Raw genomic sequence first — 24195 nt, 5'->3', positions numbered from 1 at the left:
TTCTAGAAGCCCAGATTTAAGTATTAATCTTAAATCCTATCATTCTATTGTATTTTGGATAAACTCTCTTCTATATTTCAACTATGTCCATGTAAGACACAAAGCAACTTAAGGACATCATGAAGAAATCAGAATTATTTGATCTTAGTCCTTGTCCTGAGTGCTGGTGTGGAGAATTTTCCTCTTATAAAACATTGGATCAACTATGACTGCTTGCAAGCCACTGTCATACTCAAGCTTCCTGACTGTGGATATTCTTCTTGAAGGAACAAATAAGGAAAGCCAGTAGAGCCTCTCATGAGAGTCTGGCTATTTCTAGCCATTTGTATGCTTATGTCTTAATTGTATGTAGCTTCAGGGTCTTAAACATGTGTTATGATAGACTATATAGTGGGACATATTAATTGAAAGGAGTTTAGTCTACAGGAAAAGCATCTTGCCTCTTGTGTGAAACTTTCCAGTGTGGAAGAGTTGCTGAATAAATTCTCCTCCCATGCTTCTGGGAGTAGCCTCTCATCTCTGATCTTCAAGTCCAATAAACTCACTGGTTTCTGAGAGTAAGCTTTGATGGGCCTAGTCTTTAGTATGTCCTTACGACCTAAGGAAGAGAAAAGAGATGTTGCCCCTTTCTCTGTCCTAGTGAAAGAGTCACCTAACTTTTGTTTCTAATGGTTTGACTCAATAGGAAATCTGCATGTCCAAATGCTAAAAATCCTTGTCCCCAGCTGGTTTTGATTGATCAATAAAGATCCCAACAGCTAATGCCTGGGCACTGGGTGGGATCATTAGAGTTGCATGCTAAGCTGCAGAGAGGAGCAGGGAGAATTGCCATGAATGGGGCAGAAGGATGGAATTCAGAAGCAGCTGGAGAAAAAGCCAACTAACCATGTGAGATTTCAGGTAAGTCGCCACTGGCACTTTAAAAATAAACTAATGTGTGTATGCCATTTATTCTGGATCCAAAGATTCTCTGAGAGCACAATGCCACTTAGTGAACTCACTGCTACAGACGGACTCATTCTTTGGTTTGTCCTGATGACCTTAGAAACAGGAGAAAGAAGTTGCACCTTCCTCTGTCCTTCTAGTGAAGGAGTCCTCTAACTTTTCAGTGGATGTTGTCTTAACTTGTAACTGTATAGCCAGTTGAAGAAATAAATGAGTATGTTCTATGGATTCCAGATTTCAGAGAAAAATCATATAAACAATAATATCCATGCCACTAATGTAGAGTTGTCTAGGAGAAGAAAACTGATGAGAAAATGTGAGACTAATAGACAGTGGTAATGAGATAGTGAGGGATATGTTCAAAGTATAGCATATATTTATGTGATGTCACTATAACCTTTTCTGCAAAAACTAGACATTAAAACAAACAAGCAAATAAGTATGTTTGTTTGTTCCTGTTGTCAGGATGAACTGATCAAAATGTCCAAAAATCTATCAGTAATGCAAACAGAACAGGAGAAGGAGCTCATATAACTGCATGTTACATATCTACCTAGGTATACTTTATATTGCTTGGCCAACTTCAGAACTGCACCATTTCTTAAATGGTAAAGAATTGCTTAGAATATTTGATGATTAAAAAACAGTAAAATTCAACTCACGTACATATATTTTCTCTGTATACCACCCTACTCTTTCTTTTGGAAAACTCTCCATGAAATGGCTACTGCTCAGTACAAAGCAGGTTGAGCCGCAGTTTGACTCCCTGTCAATACTCAGATATCTTTGTTGTGTTCATCATGTGATCTGCATAACTGCTACTTTAACATGTATTTGAGACATAGTAAGAGTACTCTTTTGAATTGTAGAATTGTTGTCAAAAGAAGAGTCTGGTCAACTTACATCAAAAACATAACTTTCTCAAAGGTAATTAGAGGCAATCTAGATTGGCTACAATCCTTTGGATAATAAGATTGGAATGTCAGTTTTCTAGAAGTGTGTATACATGTCCTTGGATACAGGACTGGGAAGCAAATATCAGAAAGCTGGTACAGACTGTCTCCCACAAAGGAATATTTCTGTTTTGACCTTGTGGTACTGAAACAAAAGGAGATGCATTCAATAGAAAGATACTTTCAATGTGGATCTGTTCCCAGGCTGGTGATATGTAGGACCATTCCTTCCTATAAAGCCTAAGCCTCAGCTTCAGCTGTCAGCTTAAGTCACACTGAGAACCAATGTGCACTCTGCAGCAGGCTGTGTTTTTGGATGTGGAATGGCAGTGTGGGTTGGTTGTGGAAGGTTGTGCTTACACATCCCATCTCTCCAAATCACTCACCCGTGTCTCCAGCTGTCACACATCCTCACTGTTTTAGTTTTGGTGGAGTCTTTAGCAAATTGCAGGACCTACTCAACTCTATGTTGTAAAATGGCATTAAATATATTTGCTCAAGCCAGACTGGTCAAATTACTCCAAGCATATATAAGGTAGGTTACAGGAAGCTGTGATGTCTGTAGGTTGGTCTGTAAAATTCATTAGCCTCCTAATGATATTTTTATTTGGGGATGGATGTTTCAAGATGCCCCATGAATAATATGCAATATATGGCTTGATCATGCTCACATGTTCATTTGGTCAAAAGCAAATATATTAATTATCTCTAGGATTCCTAATGTATGGAATAAGGCACAGGGAATTTAAGCAACCAGACCAAGAACACACAACTAGCATAAAGTCATAACTTGGATCCAAGGTTTAAAATTAATGAATAAAAACTAAAATATTACCTCAAGAACCAAAACCAAAACAAAACCAGCCATCCAAACTAACAAAAACAACAACAACAACAACAACAACAACAACAACAACAAATACTAAAGAGGAACCAAACACTCTTGAATTATGTATGTATGTATATAATTAAGAGCTTAAGCACCTGTACATGACCATGCAGGAAGACGTCACCTAAGAGATCACATCATACCTTGACCCTCCATCGTGAAAACAGAAATGCATACAAAACCTGACATGATTTCCTTTTATATGGTGTATGTATTTGCTTAGTTTGGGATTTATTGTTGCTGTTTTGTTGGTTGTTTTCCTTTTTCTTTACAAACCCCTTCTTTGTCTCTATGCTGAGATTGTGTGCACACAGTAGAACTCTGAACAGGTCTCTAGCTTCTAGCAACTGTCATTATTGGAAAAGTCTTTTTGGCAGTGAAATTAATCTCTGGCATCAAAGCTAAATCCATTTTCTTATCTCTGATCTTTGAGAGAGGAGACACCTGAAGGCATTTAACATTCTAATCACTGTAGGTTTCTTTTTTACCTAATAACACATTTAAATCAACTTCTGTTAAATTCCATTTTAGGACCTCACTGACATTCATTACTGACACATTCATGTCTTCATGACAGAGCTATTTTACAGTACTCAATTCAGCTTATCCATCTTACCTCTCCATTTTCTAAAGGGTGGATCTTGGAATAAAATGAAGTGCAGATGACCTCATCATCTTTGGCATAGGACGGTGGTCCAGTGCGGGGATAGATATTGTAGAGGGTCAGGCACTCCGTGTCTGTCACTGCATGATACTGCCAGGGCTTATACTCCACATCATCCAGGGAACGTTCCAAAATCCAGTTTCCAGGCCGAGGGGAATTGGCTGCTTTCACAATTACGTAGGCAATCTGGAACACCTGTTGATGGGTGACAAAAGCATAGCTCTGAGTTCCAACGTGCTCTCTCTCTGTCATGCCAAATAGAAAGGTGGCTGCTATCTATTTCATCTCAGATTTTGTTTGTTTTTTGAAATTGAAAAACAATTTCAACTCAATTGTGTTCTGCAAAACGTGATATTAGTATTGTACTTTTTGCTGAGAGAAGCTGTTTCATTTTGACATCCATGACTGAAAGCAATATTAAAGTCACTCTCAGATTTCTGGTGGGATTGAAGATTGACCACAGTCTATTAGCCAACCCAAGCTATTTAGTATTTGAGAAGATGGCTTGATAGTATACAAACTAAAACAATGACAAATCAGGTGTAGAATTACAAGCCTTTTAAGTTAGGATAGATGGTAGAGTGCTTTATTTAATTGACAAAATTGATGGACTTGGTATTAAGTGTATCTTTTACTTTTTAAATTGCAGAATGGTAATAACTGTGCTGAGAAAAAAGAGCCTTTTAATTGGACAAAAGAGGGAAATGTTGTCAATTGCTGTTTGTATTTTCTGCTCCCTCAAGAGGGGTACCCCAATGAGGAGTAGATCACATACTCAAGTGAGGTTAGGTGAAATCTTAATTGGTCAGATAAAGGCTAGAGCCTGTGATTGGATAGTGGAAGGAAAAGACAGAGCTGAAAGTTTTCAAAAGGGGAAAGAAGGAGGAAAAGAAGAGGGATGGAGGTTGGAGGGCGAAGAGGGAGGAAAAAGAGGTGGAAGATGGAGGAGATGCATGTGGCCTGGAGGAGCCTCAAGTAGCTAGGAATCTCATAGCTGGGCAATACAATAGTGTAAGGCATATTTGCCCAACCCAGGTATGCCCAACCAAGTTGTACTTATATCAACTGAGTTTTGAGCTTGCATGGAAATTTAGAGCTGGGGATTTAACTTTATAAATGTGGCTAATACAAAAATATGAGTAGACTTGATACTTCTAACAACTTAGTAGCATTGTTTCATCAGTTATTAAAGGTCTCTTATAGCATCAGCATACACAACACTGTACATATATTTTTCTCACCTCAGAGTCAGAAGCAATGTGCTAAAAACAAAATATGCTTACTTAAATCCATTTCATCCTCAAAAATGTAGACCTCATGTACAATATCTAAAATTGCATAGCACTCCAGGGGCACATTCCTATGATCAAATCATGGGTTCAGCATGACTGCAAACCTAGGAAGATAATTTTTTCATAATTGCAGCTTCAGTTTCCATGAACTAAGATCAAGAATATGTGTATCCTCCAAGATTCCACTGGATTAAATGAAATATTGTACACAGAATACCTGAAAAAGCACTTGGCAGTAGGCATCTAATGAATATTTGTTCTTCTGCATCCCCACAGAAAATAGGAAGTTTAAATTCCAATGTTATACAGATAGGTTATTGAAACTACTATTCAATGGGCAGTTCTATGTTTTTCTCTTTACAAAAAGTAAACCCATTAAGTCAGAGAAAGAAGGAACATTAATGCTAGAACAAGAGAGAGTAAACTCAGCAGACATAGGACAGTGGAAGCAGTGACCTATCTTCAAACCTGCATGCAATTTAGTGAACAGAGAGGGGAAAAAGAAGAAGAGAGGCATTTAAATATCTGTGACAATGGATATATGCCTGCAATGCAATCTGAAAGTCTAGATATTTTAAAGTGACATTTTTGTATATTATCTAGGCAGATATAACCTAGGTATATCTAGGTATAACCTAGATAAAAGATAGCATTTCCTTAAATGAAAATTATAAGCCATGAAACATAACTATAAAGCAATATAGTAACTTGTAGATTGGTAAATCCTATACCATAGAGGGACCTTGACAGCGTTAAGGTCTGGATGTAGTCAGTAGAGAGGATGGCACAGTGATGGTTCTTCCAAATGATGTGATTAAAAGTCCCACTGTGTCATAGGAATCCTGAAAGGAATATTCTTTGCCATTGGAATTCCATGAATTCATGTACAGTATCTGTGTGGTAATTGCAGATAATTTTAAAATATATAAGTTTGATATAAAAGGGCAATATGGACACAGTTGTTACTAGAAGATGTTTTCTTGGCAGTGGACATATCATGAATCATGAGATAAAAACAATTCCTCAAATGATTGAAATTTGAACTAGGATTTACTGGTTATAACAAGGTTGTGGGAAAGCCGCTGTCTAAAATGTTGAATTCTTTTTGCTGGTAAATCACAGTTGCTCAAACATTCAAAGCCTTCACTTTCTTGAGGGCAACAGACTAAACCCAGAAGGATAAGAAACAGCCAAATGTTTATTCTGTTCAGCAAGGCCTTATGCCATTCTGTTCTAGTGAGAGCATATAAATGGGAAGTATTTTTGGGTTCTCTCTCTCTCTCTCTCTCTCTCTCTCTCTCTCTCTCTCTCTCTCTCTCTCTCTCTCTCTCTCTCTCGTGTGTGTGTGTGTGTGTGTGTGTGTATTAAGGCAGAATCTTTCAATGAACCCAGAGCTTGCCAATATTGCTAATCTGGTAGAACCATTTTGCTTTAGGGTTGCTCTGTATCTGCTTCCAAATTCTGGAATTATTGGAGACTATAATACCCACCCAGGTTGAACTTCAGTTCTCACACTTGCACGCAGGGTTTTAACCACTGAACAATCTCAGAGCACCCAGGTTAATATTATTGTAACATTAGAGACACACACCCATCTTTTTATGCACACATAAATAAAATTTAAGAATATTTACATGTTTGAGACAAGATATTCATGACCATGGTAAAGCCTTTTACTTTAAGAATAAAGAATCAAGGAAAGATGGAACATGAAGACTGTATCCTGCTATGTTACTAGTATTAATATATATGTCTTTCTTACCAACAAAGTTATTACTATTTTATAATTACACAACTTAGATACAAAGCCTCTCACACACTAGGAGAACACACTATCCTGGGGCTGAGTCTCTAGCCTTGGTTTCTTTTGTTCTAACTTTCCCTGGCTTGCCTTGAACTTGTGATTCTTCTATCTCAACTTGAGTGCTGGGGACTATACTTAAACTAGCTTCCTATGAATTGGTGGATTATACCACATTATCCAAAGTATTTGCTATTTCTAAAACTTTAGCCCTTTCCCTTAAGGAGATGAGCAAGAGAGAAATAGATGCCTTTTTTTAAATAAAGTTGTAAAAAGTGATGTAATTTTTACTATAATATTTTGAGATAGTTAATATTCAGAATTTATTACATTTATTAAATCCTAGTCAACACAAGGGCATACATAACTTGGTTGGAAGCAAGGCATACATTTCTCTCTTGTGCTTCTTCTTCAGCCTTGCAGGCCTAAGAAAAATAAGTAAACTCTTTAACATTCCACCTTCTAGTATTTCTTTTACAAAGACAAGCCAAGGAAGAGCTTGTGAAATAATGACCCCAACATGGTGGCTACTCTTTAGAACAGAGTACCTGCTGCATGTATATTTGAGTTGGTATCTTTCCTTCCAGGAAAAAAATGTACAGAGTTTTTTTTTAAAGCTATAAAAAAAAAATAAAAGATAATCTTGTTAGAGAACACAGTTCGTCCACAAGAAAAATAAGGACACACTGGGGTTACAGATAAGGAAGTTTTGTTTAGCAAGTAGCCCAGCAAGGAGATAGAGGAACAGGCTAACTTCTCTTTGGAATGTGATATAGATTTATGATGTTAGAGCATCTGTGTTGGCTCTGCAATACTAGATGAAAACAGTTTTAGCAAAGTATCTTGGAACCTCATTCTATAATTCAATATAACATCCAGCATTAAGTGCCATGGAAAAGTAGTCACTGCTTTTTTACAGTATCAAAAGAGCACCATTTCAAAACAATATCCTTCTTTTATTTTTTTTCTATGGATTCCTCTACATCACATGCAACATTAATTAAATGTGTTGGCATGTACTATTATGAATAAACTCCTTAAAATGTTGTAAATAGCATTATTGAAAAACACAGTGAATAGAAGCATTCTTTCAAGGCTTCAGAGAGTGAATGTGAAAAATGTAAGAGATTTTTCTAAGTACTCCACATTTTCAATGCCTCAAACAGAATAGCATTTTAATGTTCTCTGTGCTGTTTTTATTAAGTGTCTCTTGTGTTTTACGTATTTAGACTCTTTAAAATCTTTAGCATTAATACCTTATTCCTGTTGAATACAGGCAGAATCTGTTACAGTGCAAATCTGCAGCAAGGAAAGCAAGAATCTCACTGTAAGACTTACTGAGACCACCAGGCTTCAATGATCAGATAAGAATATGATATGGAAATGTATTTTTTATTATTACTTGTTGGTTGGCTACTGTTCCTGTTCTTGTTTTTGTTTCACTTGCTCTTTTGGTAGAAAGGTATTTTAAAAAACTTAGTGCCTGTAAAAAGTTCAAAAGTCAATTTTAGAATAATAGCTAAAATTTTACTGGAACAAAGGGAGCTTTCTAGTTCTTACTATGCTTACTGCCCATTCACATATATAGCAATAATGCAATTACCCCAACTCTTGCAGTGTTGAACTGTTTGCTTCACCTCTAGTAACTGGTCTAATTGGGATATAGAGAATGGAATATTTATTTAGCTTGTAATTGGGTAAGTGGGTTCTGCTGAAGGATCTTTCCATAAAAGATCTTTCCATGAAAGATACTTTTCCATGCCATGACTAAAATAATGTGATATTGCATAACACTGCCTCAAGTAAGTAAACTGGGAGCTTGAAGTACTTTGCCCTGCTGCAGAGAGGGTTATTATCTACGCTTTCACAAACTACGAGGCCTGGTTAGTTTTCAGGACCAACTCTAATATTTAAAGTGTTGCTGAGTTTCTGGAACATTTAGGATGCTCCTTTCCGCAGGTACCTTGTCAGAAGGATGCTATCAAAAAAGTATTGTGTTTTGGGTATTTTAGAGATTTTGAGTGTCACTGATGTACAGTTAGAAGGTGCAGGGCAAGGAATGTAAGGATGACTTGACAGTTGAAATTGCCTGTTATGTAATCAGAACCAGCGTTCTCATTCTAATACTCACAAAACAACCCAGGTATCAAGTAAATGCTTTAAAAGCAGCTTTGACACCCATCCTCTTCTGGCCTCCACATACATGAACCCATACCCCCAACACACACACATGCATATACACACATGTAAACACATGTATAGATGTATACACATATGCAAACACATGTATACATATATACACATTTTCACACACATGCACACTGTAGACACAGGTGCACAAACATGCACATACACTGATGTGAATATATACTCATGCACACATCAAGTATGCACATAAAGTGTGCACATAAACTCAAACATGAACACACATGCATACACAAACAAGCAAATGTATAACTGTGTTATATTTTCTTCTACAAAGAAACAGGATTAATATGGTTCCTTACAAATGAAATGAAGCCTTCTCTTTAAACTCTTCACAAAGGGCAAACAAACTGATGAAGGCTCTAAGTGGCAGTGTGCTCAGGGAGAACTTGACCCAGCTCCCTCTCCCCTGAGTCCTCTTTCCTTGTTGTTTATGAGGCTAATGGGTGGCCATCTAATTTCTGTCCTACTTCCCTGCACTGTTGCTGCCTCCTTCCCTGCACTGTTGTCTGCTTGGGAACCATAGCCAGCAAATGCTAGCAGGAATCTCTACAGCCTTCTAATATCTGCATTTGTCCATGCTATGAATGTTAACATTCCTCGCAGCTGCAACAGTCTCAACATTAAAAAACTGTATTTTTTGAAAACCCAGTGGTATCATTTGCTTTGCAATGGCCTGTGATCCAAATTGTGTCCTATGTCCATCTTGTTTCATAGCTATGAGAGTGATCTAATGTCCAAACTGGAGAGGATTATCAAAAGCATGAGTGTTGGAGCTGAGGGCAGAATCCAGGGTGCCCACTGCAGTGTCTATGTGTCTTTGCTTGAGTCAGCGGACACAGCTCATGTGACTATTAGTCTAGAACTACTTAAGAGAAACTAGAAAATAAAACACAATTCCAATAATAGCAAAGAGAAGTTTCTTTTATTGAGGAGAACTCGATGAAGAGAGCCCAGTCTTCTGGAAGATTCCTAAATATTGCTGAAGGAAAGCAGACGTTACAGCCCAGTGAACTCAGTCTGGCTGCGGCTGTTGTGACAGTCCAGAGCTCTGTACGCAGGTACTGACAGATGCTGGAGCATAGTGTGGGCTGAGGGGATGAAACTCTTTGCACGTCTTTGTACAAGGAGGACATTCCTAACAATTTTCTCCTACCTATGGCACCTATGACCAGGTTCTCACTCTATACAAATGTCTGAGTTATCTAAGAAAAATTATACCAAGTGTCCCCAGAAGAGATGTTAATATGTATGTGCTGATAATGGCATTGTTTAATTAAAATTTATGTCAGACACCAAGTTTAAAGCATTTTAAATGAGGCTTTAAGCTTTAAACAAAAATTATCCTAAAAACATCCACAGTCGTTATATTCTAGGTGAGTTGTATGTCTATTTATCCATTTATTCCATCCAGGTAAACCAGAATGATACAGCAGGGGGCTTCAGAGAAATACACTGGACCATTCTTTCAGACTTTAAGCAGATTCATTCCAAATAATTCCACATACTAAAGTGATTTATAATTGTCACTCAGCTATACTGAGTTAGGCCACTTTATCCCACCCCACCCCCTCCTACAAATACATTAGCATGGCTGAACATGGATTGATCAAGTTGCAGGTAAGCAAATGAGCCACTCTGCCTTAGGGTAAGATGCTCTGCCAGGTCACAGGAGGAACAGGGGCACTCTGCTCCCAATTAAAACAGATTTCTGAAATGCTCACATTACACTCATGGAATTAAAATGTTAGAAAACGAGTAGTTCCATCACCAAAGGTTTTCTTAAGAAACAATAATCTGACTGGATGAGTAATGTTAATACTATGAAGAAAAAATTTGCAATTATTTGTTGAAATTGGAATTTTTTATCAGGGGTTTAAAACAATGGCTAGTTTTTCAATAATCTAGATGGACTTTTTTTTTTTTTTTTTTTTTTTGCCTCATTCTACAAGAAGGAAAATCTTTACCTCTGTCTGGCTCAAAGAAACAAGTTACTTTTCCTTTTTCTCCAATATATACAATCAACATACAATTCTATTCAATAATATGCAGTTTTATTTGTTTCAGTAGAAATACTAGATAAATAGATTTCTACCAGAGAAAAACAAGCTTAACATAAAGTTAACTTCTAAAATATTAAAACCAGAATAACTAAAACACACCAAAATCTAAGTGCCCCAGGAGAGAGCTACACCTTGAAATGACAAGAGGCTACATGGGATGTGCAGTACATGACTTGCTGCTTTTTATCATGAAGGAGAACCTACTTCAGTCTATAGTTACCTGTACCCCTCAAAGGTCATCAATATCCACAAAATGAAGACATCTAGACATTCTCAATTAGAGGAAATCTAAGCTGGGCTATTGTCAGGACCTGCAGTGGTATACTACCATACTATAGGAGACAGCTAGCAAAGGGGAATTGTTAGAACCTCCATTAGAAAAACCACTAGAATTCTCAATTAGATAATGGAATTTCAAGTAAGCTAGTTTATAGATCAAGAGTTGAAAGATATAAATGCAATGCATGTCCTCATATGCATTATGATGAAACTAGTCAGTCATTCAAAAGGGAACAGTAAGGAAGCACAGTGAGTCTTAATAGCAACAAAGATATGTGTTAATATTAATCAAGACGTAATCTTTAGGCATGATGATGTTTTTATCTACCAAGAGAAACAATTACCTAGAAAGAGATGTACCAGAGATTGCTTCCAAATAATCTTGGCTCTCAGTAAGTGTAGTTGTGGTTTTGTTTAGAGCCAGCATAGGTGGGGGTGCCGACAAAATGGCTTACCAGATCGGTGTGCCTGCTGTATAGTCTGTGGGCCTGATTTAAAACTCATGAGCACCCTCATAAAAGCCAGGCATGACCTCAAGTGGAAGTGATTCCCTGACAAGTCAGCCTACCTGACACATTGAGACTGAAGTTCCCTGAAAATCCTTACCTCAAGGAAATAAGGGAAGCAGGCAGAGGAAGACAGCTGCCTGGTCTCTTCTTGCCTCTACACACACACACACACACACACACACACACACACACACACACACAAATAAAAATTTAAAAAGTGACAGGAAGGGAAGCCATGAGTTAATCCTTACAAATGGGTGAACATTGAGTCCATTTACACTCACGCTATTCTCTATGCTTTTGTGTACATTTGAATTCTTTTCACGACTAGAGTAGAAGGCTTACTAATATATCTCATTTTAATAAACAAATATTTCTCTTTTACAGAACAGTATTACCACTGGCAGTAATTTAGTACCCATTCCTAAAGTGCAAATGTTTAATGCATTTTCTTAATTACCTTGATAAATAGCTAGGTACTTGCTGTGACTATACTCCATTCAGAGACCAAGAAATGTGTTTTAATAATTATCAACTCCAATGGTACTGTTGGCCATAAGGTCTCACTATTTTAGCCCAGACTTACTAAAACTATAGCAAGAGGAAGTCGACTCCAAATTGGATTGAGCACAGCCCTCCCTCGGCTTATTAACACATCTAGTCACCCATGCTTCGTTTAGTTGCTATCGTTTTTAACAATGTTGGCTGCAGGGGAAACCCAGGCAAGCATTTTTCTTGTGTTTAGCACTGCCCTTGACATATCCTCTCTCTTCATGAGGCTTCTTTCTCATTTGAGGCAATCTATGGTTTCAAAAGATTGACCTGCCTCCTGTGAAGAAGTCCTTGGCCCAGCATGGCTTTCACATCAGCTACTGGTAAAAAGAGCAGGTGCCTGAGTCCTACACAGAGCAGCCAGTCCTCACAGTGCAGCTGTCAGAGACTGTAATATTGGTGTGAATCACAGACAATCAAAACTGTGACAGTTTAAAACCTGTCTCCAGAAAATTATTCACTCTAGAGAAATATCCAGCCTTGCCTTGTTTTTCTCCATTTTTACAGTGAACAACCAACATGCTCTCCAATTACAGAAGTGAATGAGTCACTGAAGTTCAAAGCATTTGGGGAACAATAGGAAAGATTTGTAGTGATGAGAAGAGGTAGAAATGGAGTTTTAGCAGTGCAAAATAAAAAAAATCAAAGATGGTTGGAAACTTTGTGATTTTGGCTCATGATTGCTTCCCACAGGTCAGTCACTCAATGCTTACCCAGTTTACCTACTATAAATGAAACAGCACCAGCCTTTCTCATGTTTGTCTGATTTTCTACTGTTATATCCTTCTCTATGGACTTTGTAAAGTAAATATTGTTTCTCTTTAATTATCTGCAGCTTCTGAATCACAACCCCATCACACAAATATAACAATTTCAGAACCAGTGACCTTATTGGAAAGTATATATTACTTTTCTCTACCTTCATCTTCTTTGAAATATCTACATATTTTTACTATGCTTCTCTCTCCTCCAACTTTCTGAATTTTTTTTTCCTTTAAAGAAAGAGGAGCATTTAATTTTCTGGGCATAGTGGCTCTTACTTGCAATCTTAGCTTTTAGGAAATTGTGGTTCCAAGTATCTTCTTATGAGCCTTCAACCATTCCTTAACATGGTTAACATATTTGAAAAGGCATTTCAAGAAAAGTTCTACACTAAATTCCTTCAAATTTGTATAATCTGTTATCTGTAAATTCTGGTTCTGAAATTGAGTCAAAAGTTTAGAGACAAAAACAACACACATCTCTGGAACAGTGTTTCCCTTGGCACTGAATCCAGTCATAACCCAGGAGCTTTCTGAGTGGTCCAGCTTTACCAGATGCTAAGGTTGGACAACCACTGTCTGCCTAGCAGGAACGACATTAGAGCCTGTAAATACATGTGAAGAGAAAACCACAAAGAGAAATACATAACAGCAAGTATTGCTGTGTGTCTCGTGACATGAAGCCAGGATTCCAAACTGAAACCATATAGCAGACAACTAAGAATTGACTACAATTATCAGTGAAGGGTGATAAGAACAATGAAAGGTAGAGGGTTAGCTTCCAGGAGACCTGCCTATATGTCAGCATTCACTGTAGGGTGGGTATTGAGTTTATGCAATGAACATGGATAGTCACTGGAACTTACTTTACATGCATGTTGTATGGAGTAGTTGCCTCTACCCTTCCCCACTAAGCATCTGACATTGCCAAAATCGCACTGAAAGAAGGGGAGTCACATGACTATCAAAATTCCCCAGAATTCTCCAAAATAATCCTTTTAATATCTGGATGGGAAACTCTGAAGTTTGAAGATAAGACAGGAAGACATCATAATTTCAATTGCAACTGTGGTTGATATAGGCAGTTTGGTAACCTAAGGTATATAAATATAGTGAGATAAATTCAGATCAGGCTTTCCCTGATGAATATAAATAAAATTACTTAAATATGAACAGGATATATAGGGACGCTATTATTCTTGGTAAACAAGAGAGCATTAAAATGATGATTAGGGTGACTCCCAAAATAAGCACTGTAGAGAGGACAGTTGCATCTGAAATAAAATCCACTTGGAAATTGTGAGGCTCATTTTTGCTTTCTATGGTATTAATTGTGGAATCTGCATATGTTATATTAAAGACCCACAGAATGGTGTTTTAATTAGTTCACTAATCCATTTGTTTTGTAGTTATTGAGTAACACATTATTTACTGTGGCAGCCTATAGTGTAGGTGTTGAAATACAGAGATGAATTCAAAATCCTTTTCTCAATGGAATTACATTCCAGCAAAACAAGCAGCATGCCAGAGCTGGGGTAGCATCAACTTGCATGATTTTCAAAAGTCAATGTGAGTGTTTCTCATCAACTCTGTTCCCAATGACATTTAATGAGGTAGCATGCAATCAGCCACTGTAGAAATGTCCTCATGGAGAATGGCTAACAATTTAACTCAAGGCTTTGCTATCCCCTGGAGAGCCAGTTGCTAAATACTTGCCAATATGCTACTGTACTGACAAACATGGTCAATAAGCAAGTAAAGGAGTTTTTTATAAAATAGTCACAAAAGATTTTTCTAAGAAGATGGCATTTAAGACCTTAATGACACCAGGGACAAAACTATGTTATATCTTGTGAGTAGCATTTGAGAACAAGGTCACAGCAGGAATGGATGGCTTGATGTAGGAATAAATGTATTTTATCCCAAGATTCCAGTGTGAGCAGAGTAAAATAGGCTAACAGAGTATGTAGTCAGAGATTATGCTGGAGAGCATCAGAACCAGGTCACAGGGACACACAGAAGGTGAGTGTGGGGATTTGGGTCTATACAGATTGAGATGCTACAAGGGGGCATCAAACAGAGGATAACAGAATCCAATTATATTTTAATTGGCTCTTCAGACTACTGAAAGGCAAGCTGACAGCAGACAGGGATATGGAAATGAGTTAGACCTGAGGCTCTTCTACCTGCAAGGTGAGAAAGAGATAGATAGTTGTTTAGATTAGGAAGAGGTAATGCAGATAGTGTCAGATGCATCCATGATGTGTTATATAAATAGTTTTTGAAGTATCTGCATGAGAGGCAAGAGAAAAAAATGATGCTTGGTGGTTATGTCCAGAGTTCTAGACCCTAAAGCAAGGTTACTAAGGATGTCCTTTGTAGAGAATACTGAGGAATGAAGCTGAGACAAACTTTGGGGTACTAGATGAGACATTTAAAATGAAGCTGTTTAATCAGAAATTGATGCATTATTTATTAAATGGGTTCTGTCCCATAGGTAAAGTTTTTAAACTTTCTATGCATTGAACATCTCTTCTCCATCTGGGCAATGGAAATAACAACAATAATTCCTTTATGCAGCTCTGAAGAACAGAGCTTGGGACACATTTGATGTGCTTAGAGAAGGCCTACCTATACTAATCCTCATTGATAATTAACTGTTACAATCAGTGACTGCTTTACTTGTCTCTTAATTGATAAAGAAGTACAATGGTAAATGAATTTTAAGTGTGTTTAGCTATGGGCAGGCATACTTACTGAGGAAGTTCATGTTGATGACCCCATGGTAGGAGCAGACACCACAGATAAGGAGAGTGTTCTTAAGCTGAATTAACTCAGCTTCAATTACATTGTCCTTAGATTTCAGATAAACCACAAATCCGACCTGTTCTACAACAGGTGAACAATGTTATGTCAAGTCCCAGCATCCAACAGATATTGGCAAAATAATTGAAACATGAGAAAGAATTATCAAATACACATATATTTCCACATTTACAGATTGATATAATTGTTATTATCCCTTAGCCTAATTATCAGGTGGTTGTTTCATTTCAGATATAAAATATTAATATCTTAAAGTTCTCATTGGGCTTTTAGGAATATTTTGATACTGATGTATTTCTTAAACCCTAGCTGTTTGGTATATAATTTTAACAAGTTTATGATAAATCAGATTTTTTCCAGGATCCTATGCTAACTTTATTTAACTCATTTACTACATTTTCAGAAATTCCATTGTAAAATATTGAGCAAACAATTCCTCATAATGTATTAAAACAATAGAAACATTAAATACCATGTTGCCATGGAAACATTCAACTCCAGTGTGATCATGGCAGAAAAGTTAAATATTCTTTCTCAGCAAAATCAACAAATTACACTGAAAGTGAAGAAAGGGGGGATTTTATTTTCTTTAAATCACCTTGACTAAGCAGGTCAATAATAGTAGTTCAGTTCTGTCTTTCTGGTGTTCATTTTGTTGCAATTAGTTTCTCTGAGCTTCCTTGTGTAGGATTACACTGACCAATGAACACACTAATGCAGTAACTTCATCCAATTATTCTCAGAGAGATATCAACAGAAACAAACGTTTAAGCAGTTAATATAGGAGGTGAAGTTTCATCTATAAATTTATGTTATGGGGTTATAATGCTTTTGGTAAATCCAAAGTTTCATCTAGGCATAGAATTTTAAGATTATTTTTCATTAATTAAATTTTAGTGACATTATGAAAAATGGTCATTACAGTTCTGTGAATGACAGAGAAAATCTTGAAGCTCTTCATGTCTAAAGTTTGCATATGAACTTGAAAAACATTTGGTGGAGTCTGGAGTGCAAGCTGTGGAGTCCGGATGAGGGTAATACTAAGCTGGGCCCAGGTTCCATTGCCACCCAGTTGTTAAATGTTCAGCAAAATGCTTAATCTGTGTAATGCAAATGTTCTCATTTGTAATATTATCTTCCTTCAAAAGTTGAAAAAAGTCCAAATGATGATTCATGGATTCATGTAAAACATTTTGTTCACTGTCCAAGACAAAACAAATTTTCAAGTAGTGCCTGCAACTCCCTGATGACAAAAAGACCACTTGTAATTCTAGACATGAGCACGCACACATTATATTTGTATGATAAAACTATAATTTATGCAAATAATAAAATAGCTCATTTACTACCTGACTCTTTTTGACTTATCATGAGCCTTTAACTGATGACATATTTCATCAGGCTGAACGAAATTGAGCAGGATTTAATTTCCTTTAGTGCAAGGCTGTATCTATCATGATCCAGGACTTTCAAATTTTACAGGGTACTCTTCATTGCTATTCTTTTCAACAGCAGGTAGTTTTAAAATTATTATGTATCTCTCAGGATGTGTCAAAAATGACCTTGAGAAACATTAGAGAACTCTGGCTGAAAATATAAACCATTACCTTTTAAAACCAATCTGGAAAAATGTAAGCAGAGACCAGGAAACAGGAAATATGTCAGTGGAAGAAAAGTCAAATGATGTAGCCACTGTGGAAATAGTATGTAGCCTACACAAGAAAACTTTTTTTAAAGTTATCTTTTGTACTAGCAAGTCTACTTGCAGGTGCACCAACACAAAGCAAATGATTAAATATGTTAATATACATAAGGCAGAAAGAAAAGAAAGAAAACTGGGACTTGAACAGATAATCATACTAAATGACATTACCAAAATCGTGACCATAACCCAACGATCTATCAGCAAAGTGAGGTTGTGAGACGTACACATACAGTAACATTTACCAGATTATTCAACCTGTACATGGTACCTACTGTTATCACATTCACTCATTCATGAGAATGGGATAGGAAAATATTGGGATGGGAATTATTGCTTGACAGAGTCTGGGGTGAAATGGAGGGTTCTGATTTAATGAGTTCTATGTGTCAAGTTTTGTGAGACGTAGAGGAATCTCCAACATCAACACCAATGTCTTAACTGTCATTGAACTTACAGATACAGTGAGCATGATTACCAAGTTATACTATATTTTTATCACCTCCTTGTGGACTGTAGTGGTTTACAAAGAGAACCACAACAGCTCACTCTGAGAAGCCAATTGTTAAGTGAAGAGATCGCTCAAAATGTTAAATGTTTTCTAAACTGAAAATGGTAACCTCAAACAAAACAAAACTGTTGAGTGGCATAGATTATTTTCCTGTCTGTAAAGAAAAAAAACCCAAGAGTAAATTGTTAAGTTGACAGCAAAACTGAAGTGAAAATAATATTTTTTCTTTTCCTTTTTTTAGAATTTTTTTTCAAACACATTTGACCTTGTAAGTAGAGGATCACTATATTATGAAAATCCCCTGAGAGTAACACATTGTGACCATTGATAAAACTTCAATATACATCATAAACATCATACATCCATAGGTTTTATCAGGGTCCATTCTGGGCAATGACATATTTATATACATCAATATAGTACCAAGACATTGTTTACTACCTGGAAACCTTGTGCTTTGCCTATTTATCCTTACATTCTTCAAACCCTAATTTTTTTAAAAATATAATTTAAAGGTGCTTTTAATTTTATTCATGCAGTTATCTTGGTGAAATAATTTTTAGACTGTAACATATCAACAAGCATGTAAGAAATAGGAGCTGTGTCACTGGTGTGTTCCCAAGCTCCCAGAGTCTCCCTTATAAGAAAAGTTTATGTGGTGCTGTATGGTTAATTTAGCACCAGTTGTCAGTGTGACCTACAATCAGAAAGAAAGTTGTAATGAGCAACTGTGTACATGCAGTTGGTCTATGGGTATAGCTGTGGAGGACTGTTGTGATTAGTAGTATTAATAGATAAGAGAGGACTCAGCTTACAGTGAGTTACACCATTTGCTAGTCTGAAGTCTTTGACTACATAAAAGTAAAAAAAAAAACAAGCAAACAGACCTGTATACATTTACACACACACACACACACACACACACACACATATATATATATATATACATACATACATACATACATGTACACACACATTACATTTGGCTAAGATGTTTTACAACCTAGGATGTAAACCACATAAACCCTTTCTCTCTTAAGTTGCATTTTTGGATCAGGGTATTTTATCATAACATAATGGTAATTAGAAAAAGTAATATATGTCATGCAGTATTTTCTACCATAAAGACAAGTAGAGGACAATTGCTTCATAGTTAATGTTCTATCTTAACACATGTTCATATGTGCATAAACACATATGCAAAATGGTAGCCAGGTGGCTTGAACTCTGATATGTCTGGAAGATGTACATTAATAATCACATCAAGATGCAATCTATTTCAAAATGTAATATCTAATTATGTGAACTATATTAAAATTAACTAACTTATTAATTGATTTAGGAACTATGTTGTCACTATCCTAATTTTCTTAAGCAGAATCTAAAATTATTGGGGAAATAATTTTTTATATCCCATATCTTAATTTCTGTAATTGCTTTATAAGTGTTTCTTCTAGAATCCCCAGGTTAATATACTAATTTTCCCATTGGTAGATAGAAATATTTATTATTTGAGTTTCTTGGAAGGAGTATCAATGAAGATGACTATAAAAAAAAAAAGCCTTGAAATTTGACTTCAATGTTTTACTAGAGAAAAATATTACATTTAAACTCATTACTGAAAGGCTGTGGCTTGGAATGAGTAAATACTAGAAACACAGACAACTGAATAAATAATTTACCTGTGTTCTAAGGAGTATTCCTATAGGCCTCTATGTTGAACCTGACTTTGTATGTGTGAAAGGGGTATATGTGCATATATGTGTTTATGTGTTTGTAATATGCATATATTATCTTTGTGTATCTGTGTGTTTTTGTGTCTGTGTAAATATGCATGCATGTCTCTTGGTGTGTGTGCATGTCTGTGTATGTATGTGTGTGGTATGTGTTTATATATGTGGTATCTATGTGTGTGTCTGTGTGTGAGTATGTCTCTGTGTGGTATATGTCTGTCTGTGTGTGTTCATGTATGTGTATTGTGTGCTTGTATGCATATGTCTGTATATGTGTCTGTCTGTGTGGGTATATTTGTGTGCATTTGGATATGTGTTGATGTGCATGTCTATGTGTGCATACCATGTGAATGTGTATATATCTGTATATGTATATGTAAAAGTGTGTGTGAAGATATATAGCCATTTCTGTGCATGCATGTGGAGGCCAGAGATCCATATCTTGTGTTGTTCCTTGTCTTTATCTTGCTTTTAAGACAGGGTCTCTCATTGGACCTGCTGTTTGCCTAAAGCATCAAAATCTCCATGTTTCCACCTCCTCTGTGCATAGATTACAGACAGAAGCATCCTGGACAGGGTTGAGATAGAACTCATAACTCAAACCAAGCACCTTGCCTCCAGAGCCATCTCTAGCCCGAATGATGTCTTGTATCAGAAACATAATGGCACGTTGTTAACAAGCATCTACTTTGTAAGGTTTGCATTGATCTCATAACTGGTACCAAATTTCCATAGCTTATGTTCATTGTTTTTATTAATTTGAGATTAATCTAAAATCAGCTTCTTGAAGCCAACTTGACAGGAAAGCTGCATTAAAATATTTGTAAAAACAAATGTAAGAGATATTTTGACAAAATATTGTATTACTTTGAATATTTAGACACAACCTGGCTAATAAGCAGAGTGATTATCACCTCTATTTTATTCTGAACAACTCCATTGGCTATTACCTTAATTGAAAAATCACAGTGTAAACATTTGTATATTCAAATAAGTAGACTAGTTACTGGTAGATTCTACTGGGTTGAAAAAGGTTCAAACTAAATTTCACAGTTTTTAGTCGCTTGACATTTATTAAAGATTCTCAAAAAAAATTAAATCTACAACAAAGGAAATACTAATTGAAATATAGATGGTGCACTTTTCCCTGCACTCTTGTGTTTCTGGTACCTGGATAGTTGGTTTATCTTTCTCAACACTTCAGTTCCCTCTTGACCTAGCTACCTGTTACCTATAACTCTGGGAGGACAACAACAGTTTAGTATGGGTCTCCTTTTAATTCTCAGTTGCTTTCTAAGCTGACGTGTTAACAGCATCCCCAGCCCTATGGTCTCCAAGCTTGCACCCACCACTCCAGTGTCCTGAAGTGAGGCTCCTCAATCCAGTTCTCTCCTATTTCCACATCTGTAATAAATTCATGTTTTAAATAAAAGTTAGCCATTAATTGTAATTACTACCAGTATTTAATACAGTTTGCTTCCTTGTCTGTAACAGTATCATAGAAAGGTGCACTCACTCTTCAGGCCTGAGCACTCTGGGTCAACATTCTCCCCCCTCTCCTGGATTCTTCCACCATTAAATCTAGTCACATCAAATTCCATTATAAATTCCAGACCAGAACTCTTCTGTTCTGCTACTTCCCCTTCGATGAAGTTAGCTCATTGCCAAGAAACAGCATGGTCTAACTGCCTTTCAGTTGGTCATTCCCTTTCCCACAGTGATGCTAACAAAATAGAGGAAACTGGGTTACTTCCTGCTCAAATCTCAATGGTAGGTGGCTCATTATACTCAGAGATAAATCTAAAGTCCTCCTGGTGACTGATTGCTCCCTGCAGTGGCTAAGCAGACAGAGCTATTTCCTCAACATCACCTCATATCACCTTCTCCTTTGATCTCTGTGCTTCAAGAACATTGGCCATCTTACTATTCCTTTCATTTGCTGGAAACAAATGTACTCATGCTTTTCAAGTGTTAGTATTTTCTGTTACTAAATCTTCAGCTTCTATAGCCCCTGTTCCAGATTGCATATATTGAATGTACAAATGAAGTCACTCCCTGTCAGGCTTATAAGGTCACAATGCTTTGTTTACCTTTGACATTATCACTGTTCCAAATGTTTATTTAATTTTCCACCTTTTAACAGTGACTGTAAAATTATGAAAAGCAAAAAGTCCTATCTCCTTTATGCCCAGACCTTCTGTCTGGACTAACATTTGTTTTCATAGTACACTTTCAGGGATGCTTTTGTTAATTTTTTCAAGATAGGATGTTAATTTGTAGCCTGGACTGCTCTCATACTCATTGTGTATTAACCTCAAACATATAATCAATCTCCTTCAACCTTCTGGGTACTGGGGTTATACATAGATTAGGGATCAGCTTAATTATTTTCTTTAAGCACTAATTGGGGAAGACATCAACAGAATCAAGGGACATTTCTCTCAAGTATAATATCTACCTAAAGTACTCAATAAAACTATTTTACCTTTTCCACATTTCCTGGGTGATCATAATTTTAAATACTCTGATTTTTCTCAAAATATTCTAATAATTGGAATGCTTCATTATCAGGAAAGATATTCAGAATAGTCCTTAAATTTTATCATATACTGTGTTCTGATATTTGGTTTTGAAGATATATATGTATATATATGTATATGTATATACATATATTTTTTTTTTTACTTTACTTTTTCAAAGACAACAATTATAAAAGCCGAATAAGACACAAAGAGTAGCTGCTTGGTGGTGTCAAAAAATTACTGAAAATTCCAGTCAGACATTATATTTAAGAAAATAACCTCTTGGAATTTTTCTAAACTAATGAAAAATATTCCGGCATTCTAGGTGTTTTTGAATTTCAGGATATTTTTACAAAACAAGATTATGAAACAAAATCAAATGTATCCTGGGCGACTGAGCAAGTTTACTCAGTGATTCAAGCATTTACAGTGTAAGTCTGACAGTCTGAGTTTAGCCCTCAGAACCTCTATAAAATTATAAGAAAAGAAGGGACTTCAAAAAGTGATCCTCTGATCTTTGCTAACTTGCCATGGTATGCACACCTGAAAACATATGATACATACCTGCACACATATGATGCACAACTAAACACATATGATTCACACCTGAACACATATGATACATACACACATACATACACACACAGGAGAAAAGAAATAACTAAATTTTAAATCACTCCTAGGTATCTGAAATTAATCTTCTGAGTAATGAAGACAAAATAACAGAAAGAAACAAGGGAAAATAGTATTTTAAAGAAAGCAGCAGCAATGTCTGTTTCTGCATTCAGAACAGAAATCATAAAAGCCAGGCAATAATACTATGGCATTTTCAAGATGCTAGAAAAAAAAAAAAAAAAAAAAAAAACCTTCTCACCAAACATTCTGTATTTAATGGAAAAATAAGAATCCAAACTAAACACACCACAGAAAGAAAATAGAGAAGTCACAGAATTTTCTTATGAATATACCGACTTGGTAAAATAAAAAAAATAAAAATAAAATAAATAAAAAAAGAAGCTGGAGGGGCCCTAGCACCTGTGACAAAGTTCTACCGAGTGCACAAGAGGCTGAGAAGCAAAGATACTTAGGATACAAAGGAAACTTTGTTTGATTAAACAAAGAAAAACTTCAAATTTTCCCAAAGAAGGAAATCGCTGAGTAAATATTAGCATGAAATGGCATGACCGGGATATAGATGAGACTACAGTGAAATGAATCTGAGTGTCAGCTGTGACGTTCAATGTAAACGAAATAAATGTCTGATCTAAGAGGGGGGATCCTCAGATTCATTTAATTCCGAATCAAATCAAACATATAATGCTTATAGAATACACAGAGACATCAGAGAGACTAAGCAAATCTATACAACACAAAGTTATGGAAAAAAAGCTAGTGACTGCACTCAAAGACATCTCAGAGAATTATTGCTAGTAGTTAGGCTAAAATATGCTGATAAAGCTCCAGTCTCAGTCTGTATGTCTTTGCTATTATTTTCAAGTAGAAACAAGGACATAATAGTTCACTGATGTCTATGGAATATTGCTGCCCACAGCTGCCGAGTCCACATTCCTGCAGTACAAATGGCAATGACATTACTTGAAAGAAACTAATCTCAAAAGAGCCTGGCTTCTCAAAGAATCAAAAGTATACTGACTACAGTGGAATTAAGTGAGAAAAAATTTTCAAAAAACAGAAAACTTACTGTAATTTAGATATAAAGCCACCCACTCATCTCATGTCTAAAGTGAATGCAGGAACCAAAAAAAAAAAAAAAAAAAAAAAAAATTACAGAGACCGAAACATAGGCCATTCAGAGGATGCCCCACCTGGGGATCCATCCCATCCCAAAACCAAACCCAAACACTATTACTGATGCCAAAAGCACTTGCTGACAAAAGCCTGATATCACTGTCCCCTGAGAGGCTCTGCCAGCACTTGAGCAATACAGATGCAGATGCTCAGAGCCACCCAACAGACTGAGCCCAGGG

At 36.3% G+C, this 24195-nt stretch overlaps 1 protein-coding gene across 1 annotated transcript in view; it reads right to left on the bottom strand.

The window, feature by feature from the left end:
- The window catches only part of LAMA2 (laminin subunit alpha 2), a 551725-nt gene that overhangs the window by 372868 nt on the left and 154662 nt on the right, over positions 1-24195 (bottom strand). The window contains exon 4 of the mRNA XM_080929510.1: positions 3404-3646. Coding sequence (XP_080785636.1) covers positions 3404-3646 — 243 coding nt within the window. The remainder of the gene's footprint in view (positions 1-3403; positions 3647-24195) is intronic.

Source organism: Micromys minutus (assembly GCF_963924665.1).
Source record: "Micromys minutus genome assembly, chromosome: 15".
Taxonomy (NCBI): domain Eukaryota; kingdom Metazoa; phylum Chordata; class Mammalia; order Rodentia; family Muridae; genus Micromys; species Micromys minutus.
The sequence above is the reverse complement of the archived record's forward strand: the minus strand, read 5'-3'. Positions and strand labels throughout refer to the sequence as shown.